General features: G+C 46.0%; 1 protein-coding gene and 1 long non-coding RNA gene across 2 annotated transcripts; one reads left to right on the forward strand and one right to left on the reverse strand.

Annotated features, from left to right (window-relative positions):
* Positions 1-534: 534 nt before the first annotated feature.
* LOC124666796 lies at positions 535-1,853 on the reverse strand. The gene is made up of 2 exons (XR_006991038.1): positions 1,721-1,853; positions 535-825 (listed from the first exon to the last, which is right to left on the reverse strand). It is a non-coding gene; the product is annotated as an uncharacterized LOC124666796 (long non-coding RNA).
* Positions 1,854-4,408: 2,555 nt separating this feature from the next.
* On the forward strand, positions 4,409-12,466 carry LOC124662997 (protein MOR1-like). Its single transcript, XM_047200765.1, has 10 exons — positions 4,409-4,508; positions 9,665-9,808; positions 9,925-10,016; positions 10,100-10,177; positions 11,130-11,156; positions 11,315-11,416; positions 11,582-11,764; positions 11,847-11,958; positions 12,217-12,293; positions 12,395-12,466. Exons 1-10 carry the CDS (start codon positions 4,409-4,411, stop codon positions 12,464-12,466), a joined length of 987 nt encoding a protein of 328 aa, XP_047056721.1.
* The last annotated feature ends 4,826 nt before the right edge of the window (positions 12,467-17,292 follow it).

Raw genomic sequence — 17,292 nt, forward strand, 5'->3', positions numbered from 1 at the left:
AAATGATGCTAATATCAAGTGCCAGGACGTTGCTGAAGCGGAAGCCAGGGCATGCCTTTTTGGCCTTCAGAGTATGCAGTCTGTTGAGAATGCGGCGATCATTCTGGAATCGGACAACGCCGTGATTGTAGATGCAATCAAGAGAAGGGACCAGGGACAGTCTCGAGTCTGGAGAATTTACGAGGATATTAAATCTATTCAAGATGGTTGTTTACGTTTTGAGGTTGTCAAAATAGGAAGAGAGAGCAATAAGGCAGCTCATGTTTTAGCTAGTATAGCTAGATCCACGGGTCATGGCCATAGCTAGTTGGGGCATGTCCCTCCGGCTGTGGCTGAGATAGTTCATGCCGAAGCTGTAAAGACTGTGATGAATGAAATATAATAGCTCTCTTTCCCGCAAAAAAAAAGAAAAGAAATTATGTATCCTTATCATGAGTCATCCAGGTCAGATTACTGGTTCTCTGCCTAAAATTTGCCTTTGAAGTAGTTCTGAATGATAATAAAAGGTGACTTTGCAGGTGAAGTTATGAACCATAATCAAAGGTGACTTTGCAGGTTAAGTTATAGACCAATTGTCTGTCATTACATGGACCTGGAGGCTAGCCTTCTCCATACATCTCATAAAAAGCAGTTATCTACTAGAAAGTGATAACAGAGCAATTGCAAAGCCCCTAACTGAATTAGTCACTGACTTATACATATATACTGAAAAAACACAGTCGCCACACCAGCCTAAGGGACATTCATCGCGTTCAGAATTTCAGATACATGTAAAGCTCCCTCACCGGGACAATCCTGAAGGAATAAACAGACCAGCAAAAACACCTAAACTGATTCAAGATTTCAAGTTGTGAGCAGACAGTCCAGATTACAGACAATTAATCAAAACTCAAAAAATAAGAAGTGAATCAGCAAAGGGAAATATTAGAGTTTCTGACTTCAGAGATATCATTGAGCGAAACATGCATCTCGATTTTCGGTCAATTGCATATGAGTTTCAGTTACTAGAAATTCCTTACTTTTTTTGAGAAACACAGTACAAACGCAGGCGCTCACATACACGCGTATACACTCACCCCTATGAACGCACACACGCACACCCTACCCCTATGAGCACCTCCGGAAGACTGAGCTGGCGGATTGGATCTTGAAATTGACGAAGTCACCACGAGCGCTCGCCGTCGACGGGAACGTCGCCTCCCACTGAATGAATATTCCACCTTTTATGAGACACACAGATGTCAAACCTGGGGTTTGAACTCTGGTGGGCTGGGGGTACAACCACCCTCCTAACCACCCAACCTCAGGTTGGTTCTCTAGAAATTCCTTACTATTTAGATGATATTAAGATCTTGCTAACTCCATCTGGCAACCTTCACATCAGAATCAACAACTAGCTACCTAACACTACATTGATCTAGCTGTATTCATATACGAATCAACATTGGGCTTGCTTACTAATACATTTACAAACCAAAATCATCACCATGTGCAAAACGAAAAGGCTTCAGACTAGTGAACATGACGAACTAACTACAACAAAAAATCGAGCACTACAACCAAATACAAACCTGTTTGCTAGTTGGCTACACGAAAGCCCACCCAAAATCGACAACATCACAAATCAGCACCCGCCAGATGCATACTAGTTGCATACGTGACTACCCAACCCAAAATAGACATCGGAGATGAAAGAGGAGAAGGAATACAGAAGGCATACCCCGAACGACGGCCATGTCCTCAACGCACACGAAAGACAGCTCCCCCGGCCGCGCACCGGGGAACTTCTCGGTCAGCAGGACTCCCCATGGCCTCCTTCACCGGGCGCTCCACATCCGAAGAGGGCAGCACGGACTCCGTCGCCACGCGCGTCCGCTGCGTCTCCGTTGATGCGCGCGTCCGCTGCGTGGTTGCCGCAGCGCGAGTCCGCTGCGTGGTCGCCGCTGCGCACAGTGGTGGCGGATCCCGCGGCAACACCTCCGCCATGGCGCTCCCCTTCCTCTCCTCCAACTCAACCGAGGCAGAGGAGAAAAGAGACAACCGGCCAGAAAAGGAGGAAATGAGGAAATTCGAAAAATAAAAGAGAGGGCCCAACGTTGACTCAACCAGGAAAAGAGAAAATCAGAAAGAGATGTGCCAAGATTCGTGCAACACAGGACATCGATCTGACGGACCAAAAAGTAACTGTTCACCAATTGTAAAACAGCTAGCTGATAAGTAGGAAACCTGCATAATAATACCTGAGTTTAAACATAGTTCACACTTGAGATTACACCCTGAATTAAAAAAGCAACCACAGCCGAGTGACCACATAGAGACACATCAGCACAGGATCCACGAATAACACAGTTTGAGATTACACCAAACTAAAACATTGAAGCTGAAAACATAGGAACTAATTTATCTCATGATTTTAGCATTTCATTTCACAGCCAAAATGCCACTGGATCCTGACGGATGGAACCAATTCTTGCTTCATGAGGCAGGCTGTAGCAACGAACCTTGCAGTGTCTAAGCTTGAGGTCTCTATTCGTGTCATAACTGAGGGAGAAGGTTTTCAAACGATACATAAAACGACCACCTTGGGGCCCGCCTCCAATAAAATCATCCGAATCAGGCCCCAGCAGCACCACGGGCACATCATCCTGATCAGTCTGTGTGTCATCAGTGCAGACACACTCCACAAGGCAGAATTTGCCCTGGCGCATGTGCACAAGGGTGGCACTTACATGCTGCTGCCCCTCAGCTAGGTCCCTGTTGTACACCTTCGTCTTGGTGTAGGAATACTGCAATCCTTGGCTAGTCGTGGTGCTGGCCATGGTGCAGCAGCAGAGGTACCCAAGTTTCTCCGGGTCTTTGGGGAGACCAACAAAGCCATCCAGGGAGGTGTCATAGTGTCCATGGCCGGTGAAGGGGAACACCCAACGACCACATAGTTTCCACACATGCTCCTTGGTGTCCAAGATGAAGGTGCCAACAGTGTCGATACTGACGAGGATGCATCCATCGGGTCGCACGGCGTAGGAGGAGACAGCTGAAAGTGAGAATGGAGGACAACTGAGTATCTTCCACATCCACACTCCACTCGGTTCTGGCTTCTGGAGGAGTTCAAATGAGCCAATATCCAGAGCATAGAGCCTATCATCACTGACGGGGATGTAGAGTGGATAATACGGAAAGTTTGGTGGAGGTTCAGAGGAGATGGTAAGATCATGGACGTCGATAGTTGGGATTCCGGCCATCACATCACGAGATGTTTGCATCGCCATGATCTTGGTGCCAAAGGCTGACGTGAACATATTGGGAAGCCCACGCATCGCCTGGATGCGCATGAAAGCTGGGAAGGGCTTTAAGCCGGACTGCTCAGAGTCTTCTCCTGAATCGGACGATTGCTCAGATCCTTTGCCTGAGCGGCGCGACAAGCTCACCTTGCGGATGGAGTATCCAGAGTTCCAGTCATCAAACACAAGGTAAAGGTGCTGCTTAGGCTTCTCCGGCAAATTGAGCTTAGGCTTCTCCGGCAAATTGGGCTTAGGCTTCGCCGTCAAATTGTAATTCCAAGAAGGTCTGGTTCCAGTCATCGTCATATTCTTAGATCTGGTTCCAGTCATCCTCGTACTCTTAGATCTGGTTCCAGTATCCAAATCTTAATCGAGGGCAACAGCGATTCGAATTCGATTGTCAAATAGAAAATCAATCACGCCCAATCGTCCTAGCTGCTGCAACTCAACCCGACAAATCCAAGTATCCAATTCTTAATCGAGGGCAACAGAGGAGAAGAGGGAATCGCAGGAACGCACCTATACAAGCCGAAGATGGTGCGTCGGTTGAGGTCGAGGCTGAGGCGTCCGTTCAAATACAAAAAATGTTCAAATTATAAAAGCATTCAAATTTGAAATCCGTTTAAATATATAAAGAGTTCAAATTTGGAAAATGTTCAAATTTCGAAAAAAATTAAATCAAAATCTGAACATTTTTAAAATTTCCAAAATTTTGAATCTGAGCAGATTTTGAAAATTCGTTTTCCGAAATATATTTTTTAAAAGTTAGATATTAAAAAAGAAACATCAAAAAAAGAAAACAAACGTACCTACTACTAATGGGCCACGATCCAACCAACCGGCCTGGTCGGTGGGGTGTGCGGTGGCCCGTACACACCGACCAGGTCGGTGTACAGCACCACCCGCTCCAAACTCCCTCCCTCTATTTCACTTTCAAAAAATAGATTTTACCTTTTTATTCCACCTTCCCATCTTCCCCTCCCACCTTCGGATCCAAACTCCCCCACGAACGCCACCGCCACAATTTGAAACCCTAGCCCGCCGCATCGATTCGTGGACAGCGATTGCATTGGCGGCGGCCAGCCTGCATCGCCTCGTCTCTCTAGCGGCGGCGGCGGCGGTCGACCATGTCGACCAAGGACGAGAAGCTCCTCAGAGCATCTCCAGTCGCGTCCCCCAAAGTGTCCCCCAAAGAGTGCCGGATCGAGCGTCTGGGGGACGTGTTTTGTTCGTGCCGCGTTTGGGGGACGTCGCTCCCCAGCCGCGTCCCCCAAACGCCGCCCCCAATCAGAAATTCAAATAGTTTGCAACCAAAAGAAATCGTTCCCGCCGAATCGTCGCGATCAGAGTAGCGGTGATCAAAGTACTGAGCGCGCGATCATATTACAGACCGGTGGTGCATGCTAAATTAGAAGAATGGGTTGGTCGAATCTTCTTCTTCCTAGTCCTCATGCCATCCGCGTATACCTTGTAACGACCCGGAAAAACCCCATATATTAGATTTTCTTCGCTTCTTGTTTTTCCGAGTCGTTCCAAGTTCATCATGACACATGCATCATACCATCCATTCTAGCTATTTTGTTTCTCCCTCATATGGGTTATTTAATAAACCTCCCCTCCCTCTTCTTTTTCACAAAACCCTAAACACAAACTATATTAAATAACTATTTTTTTCAAATGTTTCAAACATCAAACATTTTGTGGTGTTGTTTTGGTTTTGTTTCAAATTGAATTTCAAAACAGATTGAAAAAGAAAAAGAGAAAACCTAAACTAACCCTTCTTCTCTGGGCTCCTCTCTCCCTGGCTCGTTCCCTCTCCCCTTTTTCTTTTGTTGGCCGAGCCCATCTCCTTTCCACCTCGGCAGCCCAGCAAGTGGATTGGCCTAGCCCTTTTCCCCCGAAGAGGTAAGCCACCTCGGCACCTTTTCTCTTCCTCCTTTACACGTCGTCGAAGCACCTCCCCATATCTGGCAATGGAGACTCCCTGTAGCTCCACGTACAGGCAGCTCTCCATCCTCCGGCCTCCCCTCTCCCCTTTTAAAAGCTGCACTGCATCCCCACCGAACCCTAGCATCTGCCTCTTCTTCCTCCTTCCAAAACCACAGCCGCCACCATCTCTGTGCCTAACCAATGACAGAGTTGAATCGCTCAACTCCCGAACTAGCTAGCTACTTCTCTGGTTGTCTCACACAACACACGCGATACAAAGTTGTTTGGCCTCGGACTGTTTCACACAGCCGAGCTTTTCTTCTCTCTCTCTTCACTTCTTTGAAACAAAAGCTGTCTTAGAGCATGTCTAACAGGCCCCGTATTTCGCTGCCCCGTATAAGTCCCTTATTTCGCCCCGTATCGAAAAACTGCTCCATTTCGAGCCATTCCGTCTAGCAGACCCCGTATTTCGCCCCGTATTTTCAAAAATAAAAACCCCGGGAAGTTCATCTTCATTGATCATACTAGGGATCATACATACATATTGATCATACTACGGATCATACTACATCTAACTAAGCATCAACCTACCCCTAGTCGTCAAGGATGACGTAGGGGATGAAGGCGATCCTCGCCGCCTCCTCCCGCGCCCCGCCGCGCTCCCCGCGCCTCGCCGCGCCTCGAACTCCCGGACGGCGGCGATGGCCGCCGCCTCCTCCTCTCGCCTCCGCCCGAGCTTTCTCGGCGGCATCCGCCTCGGATAAGGCGACCGCACGGCGGTAGGCCGCCTCCTCTTCCGCCGCCTCCTCTTCCTCCTCGCCGCCTCCGCTTCCTCCGCCGCTGCTGCCGCCGATGGTGGCCCTCCATGCCGCCAACGCCGAGCGGTCGCGCCGCCACTCGCGCGTGCCATTTCTCGAACGCTTCGCCGCTCATCGGCTTGAGCGGCGGGTCCTCGCTTGTACCATCGCCCACCCGCGGCGTACTCCCGGAGCGGCTCCGGCACGTACAGCGCGCCGGCGTACTTGCAGGCCGCGCGACGGCTCCCGGCGGCGGAAATCTTGCACTTCAGCCGCCACGCTTCCTCTACGGTGTCCGGCGAGCGGGATCGCTTCGATCCGCTCGCCGGCGAGGCCCTACTGCGGCGGCGGGAGTCCATCCTAGCTTGGGGGGTAGAATGCGGCTCGGGGGAGCGGCTAATTGCTCGCCGGAGCAGGAGGAGGAGGCGGCGGCGCGCGGCGGAGCTAGGGTTGCGAGTGGCCTATCAGTCCCACCTTTTTGCATCCTGCCATGCTGGCGCCTACGTGGCCTAGCAATCCCACCTGTCAGTGTCCCTGGCTAGATCGAGCTCGGTAAAAATAGTTTTCCCGCCCGTTTAACTCAAAACCTTCAGCAAATTGCATAATCAGATGTATTTCAAACCATTTGAATTTGCACTTTTACAAATCCAAATAAGACAAACTTTATGTCCATTTTGATCAGAAAATGCAAGGAACATGATTATGCCATCCATTCATCTGTTTGCATCTCGCATCATGTCGCGCGTTGATAGTCGTGCATGTTCACCTAACATATATGCGGAGTATTTCGGATACCGACTATGGTTTTCCCCGCTCCGTTTAATATTGAAGTAGGGCACCACTGTCATGTTGTACCATGATAATCAACACTTAACTTTGACGGTAGATATGCAACTCCAATCTAAGTTGCTTGTCCGGGGTTTCGACTCCGATTAATATGGATAAGTTGCATTGCACCATATCTGCCATGTCATGCATGCCTGCATTTGATCATGCTGGATCTTCTTTATCTGTAGTAGTAAGACTTGCACCCGTTGTTTTTGTTCAGCATTTGCTTCTTCCCGGATAGGATCACGAAGTGTTGATGTGAGATACGACGAGTGTTTCGACAAGTGCTTCTGCAGCTTTTCACAGGCGAGCCCTCCCTCTTCACCTATTTTATATTTCTCTCTCCCTCTCACTGCTATCTTTATGTCGCGATTCTTTATCGAGTCACGTGTCCTGTTCCACTTGTTTACCTGTGAGCCCCTTTGCGAAAGCATCGGAACTTTGACTCGCTAATGTCCCCTAGGACCCGAGTTCTTGTTATCTGTTCCGAGATTGAGCGCTCTACCCGTGCGTGGGGACGATTATCGGGACCCCCCTCACCCATTACCTTTTCTCAAGTCAGTTGAAAAGGGGGCCACAACCTTGGTTTTATTTTCCTATGCCATGTATGCCATGCTTTACTTATTGTTGCCTTCGGGTGTTTACTTCATGTTGCCTTCGGGTGTTTATATTTTGTACTGTACCTTGCGGGACGTTTAGCGAAGCGTGTGGTTTGCACGCCTAGCCGCCGGCGCAAACCTCTGAATCCGTCTCGGAGTACGGTCGAACTTCGACACGGGTAGCTTAGTTGGGTGGCCCTCCTAGACTTTCTTGTTGAACTAGGAACGGTCTTGTTGTGAGACATCCACCTGTCGTAAGTGGGTCGAGCATGCGTATGGTTACATTTGGGCAACCCCTGCAGGGTGTACATCTTATCGATAAGCCGTGTCCGCGGTTATGGACGACTTGGAGTTGTTTAACTCGATCATATAACAACTTACACCGTTATCTTGTTGCTAATAATCTGATAATAACTTGCGTAGTAATATAGCATTACTACAACCAACATATAATAAATTGTAACCCGTGGAGTGTCTTTTATATTGCTTCTGCGCTTTGCTGAAGGGGATATGTGTATTTGGCTGGGTTATGTTTGTGTAGTATTTATCTGTTACCTTGTGCGCTCTCTTATCTTTTCTGAGTAGACGGATGTTGTAGCGTGTCTCTATTGGTTATAGTTTTGCTGCTGCTAAACCTACCATATAGCCCCCAGTGATATATTCGCCTGGCGAGCATAGCCATTTCTAGTCTCGCTAAGTACGTGCCGGAGTTCGTTCCTTGGTACTTACCCTCGCCTTTTCTCTTTCTCTTTTGTTTCCTCCCTTTTGTCGGCAACCGATGGCCCGACTTTGACAGGTACAAGATGATGACATTAGCAAGGTTACCCTTCCGGCTTGGCCTGGGCAGGGTTATGGACGCCATCGTTTATCTTCAGGACTCTTAGTCCAATTTGTATCTTGTCCGTACTCGGATGTATTCGATCTTCTGTATGATTTGGATCTTTGTATTGTACATTTGTATCTTGACTCATTGAAGTCGTTGTTGTAATATATCTGTTTCTTGTGGGCTCTATTGTAAACCTATTGTAATGTTACTACTCGTGGTAATTCCTCTGGCATCACGTGTGTGCTTCGTCGCGCACGTCGTGTCGGAGGGCGTCTCTGAATCGATATCATGCGGATTTCGGCGGATCGCTGGAATCCTCATGGTACCGGTTCCGGGGCGTCACATACCTCAACGAGATCATCGTCAGCGGCAGCCTCCTCGTCCTCTTCCTCGCCGCCCTCTTCGTCCTCATCGTCGTCATCATTCTCCACCCCCTCCTCTTCCTCCTCCTCCTCGTCCTCACCCCCGTCCTCTTCCTCCTCAGCACCGGCACCGTCGAACTCGAGCGGCCCCTGCGGCCAGTGAACGGGGCGCCGTCCGGACGGGGTCCTGGCTCGCGCCGAGGCGCTTGCTCGTACGCCGGGGACTAGAAGAGGTTGTTGGGGTTGAAGCCGCCATGCGGCAGCGCATCCTGGTACCGGGGCGACAAGTTAGGCGTCACGCACCCGGGAGTGGCGGAGGGCCCGTCGTTGTAGAAGGCGAATGTCGACGGAGAGATCACTCCCGGAACGTACACCGGCAAGGACGTACTCCATGGGCTCGCGTTGGTGGCGGCGATACACCCGGCCATTATGTGTTGGTGCTGGCGCGCCGCCAGAGCCTTCTTCTCCTGCTCTGCCGCCCTTCGTCTTTCCGCTCTGCTGTCGCCATCTTCCGGCGCAGACAATCTTGTTGCCATTGATCATCGGTCCATCCTTCCGGCTTCTTCTTCGGAGCCGGCGCCTTCTGCGGCTTCGCGAACGGCGCTTTCGCCCCTTTCTTCTCATTGCCCGGCGGCTTCTTGGCCGCTTTCTTGGCCATCTTTTTTGGGGCCGTCGGCGGCGCCATGGAATGGGGAGAGGGTAGCGGCGGTGGGTGGACGGTGAAAGGGAGAAACAAATCGGCGGGATAGGAGAAATGAATCGGCAGCGGGATATGTGTTGGGAGGCCAGAAATGCGCGGCGGGATAGGCGGGATTTGGCGGGATTTGGCGGGAGTGGGAGCCGCTGACGGGTCGGGCCCGCGTCGCTTCGCCTCGCTTTTCGTTGTGTCCAGTGTGCCCGGTGCGTCCCCTGTGGGACGGAGACGGGCTCGGTGCGCCGGACACCGTATCGGACCGCGCCGGACAAAAATCTTTGGAGAACGCGGCTGAAACCGTTTTTTTGTCCGGCGCGTCCCAAATCTGTTTGGGGAACGCGATTGAAGATGCTCTCAAGGAGGCCAAGAAACTGCCGTGGGATGAGCGGCTGCAGCACAAGAACTGGAAGGTGCGCACCGACGCCAACATCGACCTCGCCGCGCTCTGCGACTCCATCACCGACCCCAAGGACGCACGCCTCCGCGAGTTTGGTGAGAACACTTGTTGGCAAAGCTGCATCTCAAGTGCGTGTGACTTTTGCTTTTTTCTGAATAGATATTTTGGAAAATGCCTTTTTCTGATAGTTATCTTTTTTTTTGTCAGAGAGGAGTTCCAGCAAGGGCCTCTGTTACTATGATTTCTTCCCAAGACTCATTACAATCTCAGGCATTATTTAACATTAATATGGACTCAAACAAGGTAGGCCATCATCAATTCCCTTCCTGCAACTTGCAAAGTTGCGCATTGGACTCTTATATTCATATATATACTTCATTTTGCAGGAAGATCGGGAGAGACGTGTTTTGGTACGTAAGTTCAAGTTTGAAGAACCGCGGCCTGAGCAGATTGATGAACTGAAGGTCTGTGTTGCAGATACAGAACTGCTCTGTACGTATATTTATATTTCTGTACTGGTTTGTGGTCTCACGACGTAAATCATGCTGTTATATGTCAGATGTGACATGAAATTATCATTTAAATGAAGGCAAACATCATACCTAGGGGGCACACATTTATCACTGTTATATGGCATGGAATACCATCTTTGTTACCTTTACTTTGCAGCGACACTGATTTGATTTCAGTCACAAATCTGCATCCACATTAGCGAACTTAATTAATTTAAAAGTAGCATATGCTATGCAGTTGTGTCATGTCAGAACTCATAACTGGTCAATTGGTATAGCAGGTTAGTAACCAGCAGATGTGCTCGTATCCAAAGCTGGTGCTCACAATGCTGTGTGGAATTCTATTACACATTCAAGTGGCACAAAACAAGTTCTATTACATATTATTGAGTTGGTTTGGATTTTATCTTAGATTCTGCTCTCACTGCTCATCTGTCATTAGCACTTCACCAACTTGTGGGTGCATATTCGTACGTTCCTGAAATGTTCACATCTACCTGATATTTTTTCTTCCAGCAAATATCGCTTGCTGCAATGCACTGTAGAAGAATATATCGTTTTGATATATTTTGTTTATTCGATATGCCAATCTGATGTTTCCTTCGATTTTACTTTTTCAAATGGCATTGTGTAGTTAATTGGCTGCTTCACGTGATGTGCTATTTGTTAGCATCATCTGGTTTCTTACAAAAAATCATCAGCAGGTTGATCTCTTTATTTAAGCATTTCCGAGAAGATGTTAGTTTGCGGTTATGGAACTCAGACTTTAAGAGGCAAGTTGATGGTATCGAGTTGTTACAAAAGGTTAGAAATGGATAACAATATTGAAACTATATCTCTCCTGTTTGATTATGTAACCTTAGCTGATATGATCCTTTTGTTGCGACACTGTCCAATTTTGCAGGCACTTCCTTCAAGTGGGAAAGATGTGGTTGAGCTTCTTGATATCTTACTAAGATGGTTTTTCTTGCGCTTCTGTTAATCTAACACAACTTGTTTGTTGAAGGTATGCTAGCTACGGAAACATAAGTTCTTTTTTCTAGGCATAGCAAAATTAGTTCTGAGTATTTTGTTTATTTTGACTTGTAGGTTCTTGACTTTCTACCGGAGCTATTTGATGGTCTGAAAGATCAACCTTACATGTTAACGGAAGCAGAAGCTGCAATCTTCTTGCTTTGCCTTATAGAGAAGGTAGGTACCATTGGAAATTTAACGCTGCTAAATATAATTGGATGAAAATTCTTTCAAACACTGTCCTGAAATATATTTTTCCTAGATTTTTTGTTGGAACACACATAGTACTTATATTGCAGTATGGGACTTCCTTTTCGAACCTAAATAACTCTCCTATTGCAGTCTGGTCACAACATTGAGGAAGTCAGGGAGAAAATGGGGGAGCTGATAAAGCAAATGATGAATATCTACTCTCTTCCAAAACTACTTCCCTACATTTTGGAGGGACTGCGCTCCAAGAATAACCGAACTAGGATAGAGTGTGTTGATATTATTGGATATTTCATGGATAATAACGGGACTGAGGTATGTATATCCCTCACATCCACCTTTCTGTAGTAGCTGGTAGATTTCTTGCTTATGGTCATGCTTATTTCTGCTCTTGCAGGTTGGTGGTTTGTTGAAAAATTTGCCATCTGTTGCTGCATTAACAGCAGAGCGTGATGGAGAAATCAGGAAAGCCGCTCTTAATACGCTTGCCACTGCTTACAAGAACCTTGGTATGGCTTTTCCCTAAATATTTCCAGCACTTGATTCTTCATTTTATATTAGACCTTTTTTTATTTGGTACTACCTGGTCCTGTATTGGAAGCCTTTTTACTACCTGGACCATTACTCTTGAGAATTGTATTCCTTTTTTCATCAAACATGTTTTCGTTCATACTTGAACTTAAGGGTATGAGCTATAATTGCGGCTTGGTGACAAGTAATGAAATTGATTCCCAAGATGTTCTTAGTCTACTCTCTTGGTCATGCAGGGGACGATGTTTGGCGATTTGTTGGAAAACTTTCAGATGCTCAAAGAAGTATGCTCGATGATAGATTTAAATGGAAGGTCGTTATCGTCTATCAGTCCACAATAAATTTGTAGCATTTGTAGTGTAAAACCGTTCATTTACCTGATAAAGCAAAGGTTTTATGATGGTATATTGTCAGGCTCGGGAAATGGACAAGAGGAGAGAAGGAAGGCCTGGTGATGCTCGAGCAGCTTTGAGATCGTTCAGTTAGAGAGAATGTGTTGTTGGATATTTTGGTGATCTAGGCTGCTTTCCTAGGTCAGATATTTTGGACTGCTACAGTAGGGCGGCACTACTGTAGCTACAGTAAGGCGGCTCTACAGTAAATGGCCACCTATCCTTATGTGTTGTCTTGATCGGAGACATCGATTTTGATCCAACGGTGCTGGTTCCCCTAGTGCATAGTGCTAAACATATAAAAGGGGTCAAATGACCTAGAAGAGGAGTGGTGGAAGATGGCTGCTGCTCTCTGCCTTCTCTCTTACACACTCTCTCTCAAGAACAAGCCACCGATCGAGGCTAGCACTAAAGCACTAGGAAGAACCTAGCACAAATTGCTCCATCCTGGTGTGAGCAATTAAACAAGAGGAGGCATGGCATCATCTTCGGACCAAGGTATTTCTGATCTTATTCTTTTGTGGCTCAAACTAGAGCTAGTTGATCCTGCTGGATCCAACAATGGTATCAGAGCATCTAGCTCTTAAGTTTGAGCCCTCTTATGTTAAGATTCATGCTTGATTTATCAAGCCAAGATCAAGATCAAGGGCATATGCACATACCCATGTGTTTATGTTGTCACCAAGTCAAGGCATATGCCCAAGTTGCTTCTGTGAAAGTATTTTATGCTTATGTTTAAAGGCTGTTCTTCCTGGTTATTAATCATGCCTTAAGTTTAAGCCCTGTTTTCTCAAACTCCAAGCCCTAACAGACTATGTGACACTCTAGGGTTTCAATTTGAGCTATTAACTAAAGGAATTAAAGCTCTTATGTTAAATTCCTATTTTTCCAGAAACCCTAGAAATGTTGTCCTCTTTTCCCTCCTCAATTATGAGCTTCTGGTTTAAGATTGATTAAGATTTAAAGGGGAAATAAGTTAATTATGCACAAATCTTGATGATTTTCCCCAATCCGGAACCCTAACATGATGAAAATTTCCCCTGTTTTGATGCACATGGTTTCGGTCAAGCATGAATTGAAGTGGGGATTGGTTGATTTGATGTCGTAATCAACCCTAAAGCAAAATCCCCAAAATTAACGAAACCCTAAATTATGAAATTCCCCATTTTTGGAGGAACCCTAACCCTAATTCAAGATTAAGAAGCGGACGATTACCTTATGGGCCTCGTCGTCGTCGTTGGTCACGGCGGCGTCGGAGCCATTCTCTAATGTTGGCAGGTGTGCTCGGGTTCAAACCCGAGCGGCCTCGCCGTCCGCTGCACCGGCCGGCAGCTCGTCTCTACGTGCGCTTGTCGCCGCTGGAGCTCGCAGCCGTGCTGGAGAATGGTGAGGGGAGGTCGCCGTCGCGGGGACGCCCGCACGCGCGCGCCTGCCTCGCACGGAGGCGCCGCCCAGAGCCGCTCAACGGAGCTGCGCGCTGGCCAAAGCTGCACGCAACTCCGGCGAGAGGGCCTGGGTGACGCCGAGTCTTCTTCCCCGTCGCGTGGTGCTCGCCGTCGCCGTCTCTTGGTCGCTCGGCGTCGCCATCGCTGTCGGGAGAGGAGAGGAGGAAGAAAGAAAGGGGGCTAGGGTTTTTTTTTTCGCCGGGAGCCGGGCGACGGTGAGCTGGTTTTGTTCCAGCTGCGGTCGTTCCTGGCCGTCGGATCGCATCCGACGGTTCAGGTCGCGTGTTGCTAATGGGCTGTGGCCCAAGAGGGGATCAAGGGGAGCTAAGTGCTGGGCTGGGCCAATTTTGGCCCAGTTCAGCAGGATTATTATGCTAATAATAATAATAATAATAATAATAATAAATTAGGGCTGAAATAAATATCTTTTCAGGGCTATTTTTTCTGGATAATTTGATTATGCTTATTATGTTTATTTTAGGCCACAATTTTAATTGTCATGCTTAGTTAATTTACATGTTGATATTACTTTTATTATTTAGTTTATTTATGATTAATGAATTATGGTGATATTTATCACTATAATTATTATGTGATAATGCTTTCGCTGCAAAATAAAGTTTATGGATCCTCAAATAAAGTGTGGTTTTATGCCTTGTCATTCTGACCAAAGTTGTTTGACGGGTATTTTAACTCGCAAAATTCTTTTATTGGTCCGTTTCACTTCCGGCCAAAGCTGATGTGAACCGGGTCGGTAAAAGAAAATAATGAATGAGGATCATTAATGTGTGGCTTCTATTTATCAATTTGGCCAAAGCTAATTGATGAATATTTGTCCACAAAATTTTGTTGTTCATTTTCATCTCTGGCCAAAGCTGATTTGAATTTGATCAATAAAATTTAATGATGATTATGATGATGCTTACTAAAGCATTTTGAATTTTTCTTTTGCAGCAACTAATGTCTCTAATATTGCTGGAATGCTAAATGGCATCGAACAGCTAAATGGCAGCAATTATGTCACGTGGAAGGAGAAGCTTGAGATCACTATGGCCTTACTCAATATTGATTATGCTCTCCTTAATGATCCTCCTGAGGTGCCTAAAGAAAATAATGAAAATTATGAAGCCCTCAAGAAGGAATATGACATTATTAAGGCTAAGTGGGATGACTCTAATCGCAAGTGCCTTATGATGATAAAGGGCTCCATTACACATAGTATGAGGGGAGCCCTTCCCGATTGTGAGACAGACAAAAGGGTACTTTGCAAAAATTGAGCATCAATTTAAAGGGTCTTCTAAAGTTTATGCAACAAGTCTTATCGAAGGCTAATCGATGAAAAATATGATCCCACTCGGAAGTCTTCGAGAGCATATTATGAAAAAATGCAACATGGCCGCCAAACTAAAGTCAATGGAGATGGAAATCTCTAATGGTTTCCTCGTCCATTTTATTATGTCATCTTTGCCTCCCCAATTTGATCCATTTATGATCAACTATAATGCGATGGATGTTAAATGGGAGATTGATGAAATGATGGCGCGATGTGTGCAAGAAGAAGAAAGGCTTTAAGGCTGACAGAATTGATCATGTTAATCAGTTTGGTCATTCACAAAAGAAGAAGTATAGAAAATTTGTGAATGAATATGTGAAGCCCAAGCCTTATAAGTTCAAGGAAAAAGGCCAATCCTCAAAAGGTTCACAGCAAAAGAAGCCAGAAAAAGCGCCTAATGCTGAAGGAAATAATTCCAATGCTTGCCACTTTTGTGGAAAAGGTGGGCATAGGCGAAAGGATTGTTTTGGCTTCAAGAGATGGCTCAAAGAAAGAGGTACCGACACTATTACTGTTGTTGAAGAATCCCTTTATGTTAATTATGCCACCAATACTTGGTGGATTGATTCAGGTGCAACAATTCATGTTGTAAATTCGTTGCAGGGATTCAATATGAGGAAGACCCTAAAAAGAGGGGAAAGAACAATTAGAGTTGCTAATGGTGTTGAAGCTTATGCCGAGGCGATTGGAGACTTCACTCTTACACTTCATGGCGGTTTTAAGCTTCAGCTAAATAATGTTCTTTATGTACCCTCGATGAAACGGAATTTAATTTCCGTCTCATGTTTAGATGATGATAGTTATGAGTGTCATTTTGGGAATAAGCAATGTATAATTATGTATGACAATAATAATGTTGGTCTTGCCTGTCGACAAGACAAACTTTATGTAATTTCCCTTTGTGATGATATAAATAATGTGGATTCTACCTCAAATATAAATGTCGGTACCAAACGCAAACGTAATGATAATGAGATTTCTTCGAAATTATGGCACTACCGTTTAGGCCATATTTCGAGGGGGAGGATTGAGCGTCTCATTAAAGATCAAGTTCTTCCTTCTCTTGATTTTTCCGATGCGGATGTTGATCATTGTATCGATTGCATCAAAGGAAAATATGCCAAGAAAATTAAGAAAGGTGCAAACCGAAGCACGGGAGTTTTGGAATTAATTCATACGGATATATGTGGTCCGTTTAATGTGAGATCGGTGGACGGTTATAATTCATTCATAACGTTCACTGATGACTTCTCCCGTTATGGATATTTTTATCAAATTAAAGAAAAATCAGAGGCATTAGACAAGTTCAAGATTTTCAAAGCTGAGGTTGAAAATCAGTGCAATAAAAGAATTAAAGTTGTAAGATCTGATCGTGGTGGTGAATACTACGGCAGACATGCAACTTATGGTCAAATTCCTGGACCATTTGCAAAATTCTTACAGGAAAATGGCATTGCCGCCCAATACTCAGCACCGGGTGAACCTCAGCAAAACGGGGTGGCTGAAAGGAGAAACCGCACACTTATGGATATGGTGCGGAGTATGTTAAGCCACTCCACTTTACCGGTGAATTTATGGATGGAAGCCCTTAAAACAGCAGCACATATTCTTAACAGGGTTCCCAGTAAATCGGTGCCCAAAACACCATATGAATTATGGATCGGGAAAAAGCCAACCCTGAATTATTTTCATGTATGGGGCTGTCCTGCTGAAGCAAGGATTTTTAATCCGGTTATGGGAAAATTAGACCCCAAGACAGTCAGTTGCCATTTTATTGGTTATCCTGACAAATCTAAAACATATCGATTTTATTGTACAAATCAGACAACGAAATTTGTTGAAACAAGACACGCTGTGTTCTTGGAAAGTGATATGATGAGGGGGAGCATGACTCCCAGAGAAATAGTCTTGGAGGAAAAACAGGAATATGTCCCGATGCCTGTAATCCAAGAGCCAGTGTTTCCAGTACATACTGAAATTGCACCTCAAGTTTCAGCTCCTGTAGCTGATGGTGCTCACATAACTGGACAACAAAAGGACCAAGGACAGCAATTACGAGTGTATTCAAGAAGGCAACGTGCTGCTAATGCAACACCTGCTGATACACCGGTGACTGTTCCAGATGTCACATCTAATGATGCT

This window comes from Lolium rigidum, chromosome 6, assembly GCF_022539505.1.
Source record: "Lolium rigidum isolate FL_2022 chromosome 6, APGP_CSIRO_Lrig_0.1, whole genome shotgun sequence".
In the NCBI taxonomy this organism is placed as follows: domain Eukaryota; kingdom Viridiplantae; phylum Streptophyta; class Magnoliopsida; order Poales; family Poaceae; genus Lolium; species Lolium rigidum.

Coding starts and splice junctions, on each gene's coding strand:
- LOC124662997 (XM_047200765.1), top strand. CDS start 4,409: ATGTCGACCAAGGACGAGAAGCTCCTCAGAGCATCTCCAGTCGCGTCC. Junction 10,178..11,129: donor AGCAGATTGATGAACTGAAG/GTCTGTGTTGCA, acceptor CCAATTTTGCAG/GCACTTCCTTCAAGTGGGAA. Junction 11,765..11,846: donor TGGATAATAACGGGACTGAG/GTATGTATATCC, acceptor CTGCTCTTGCAG/GTTGGTGGTTTGTTGAAAAA.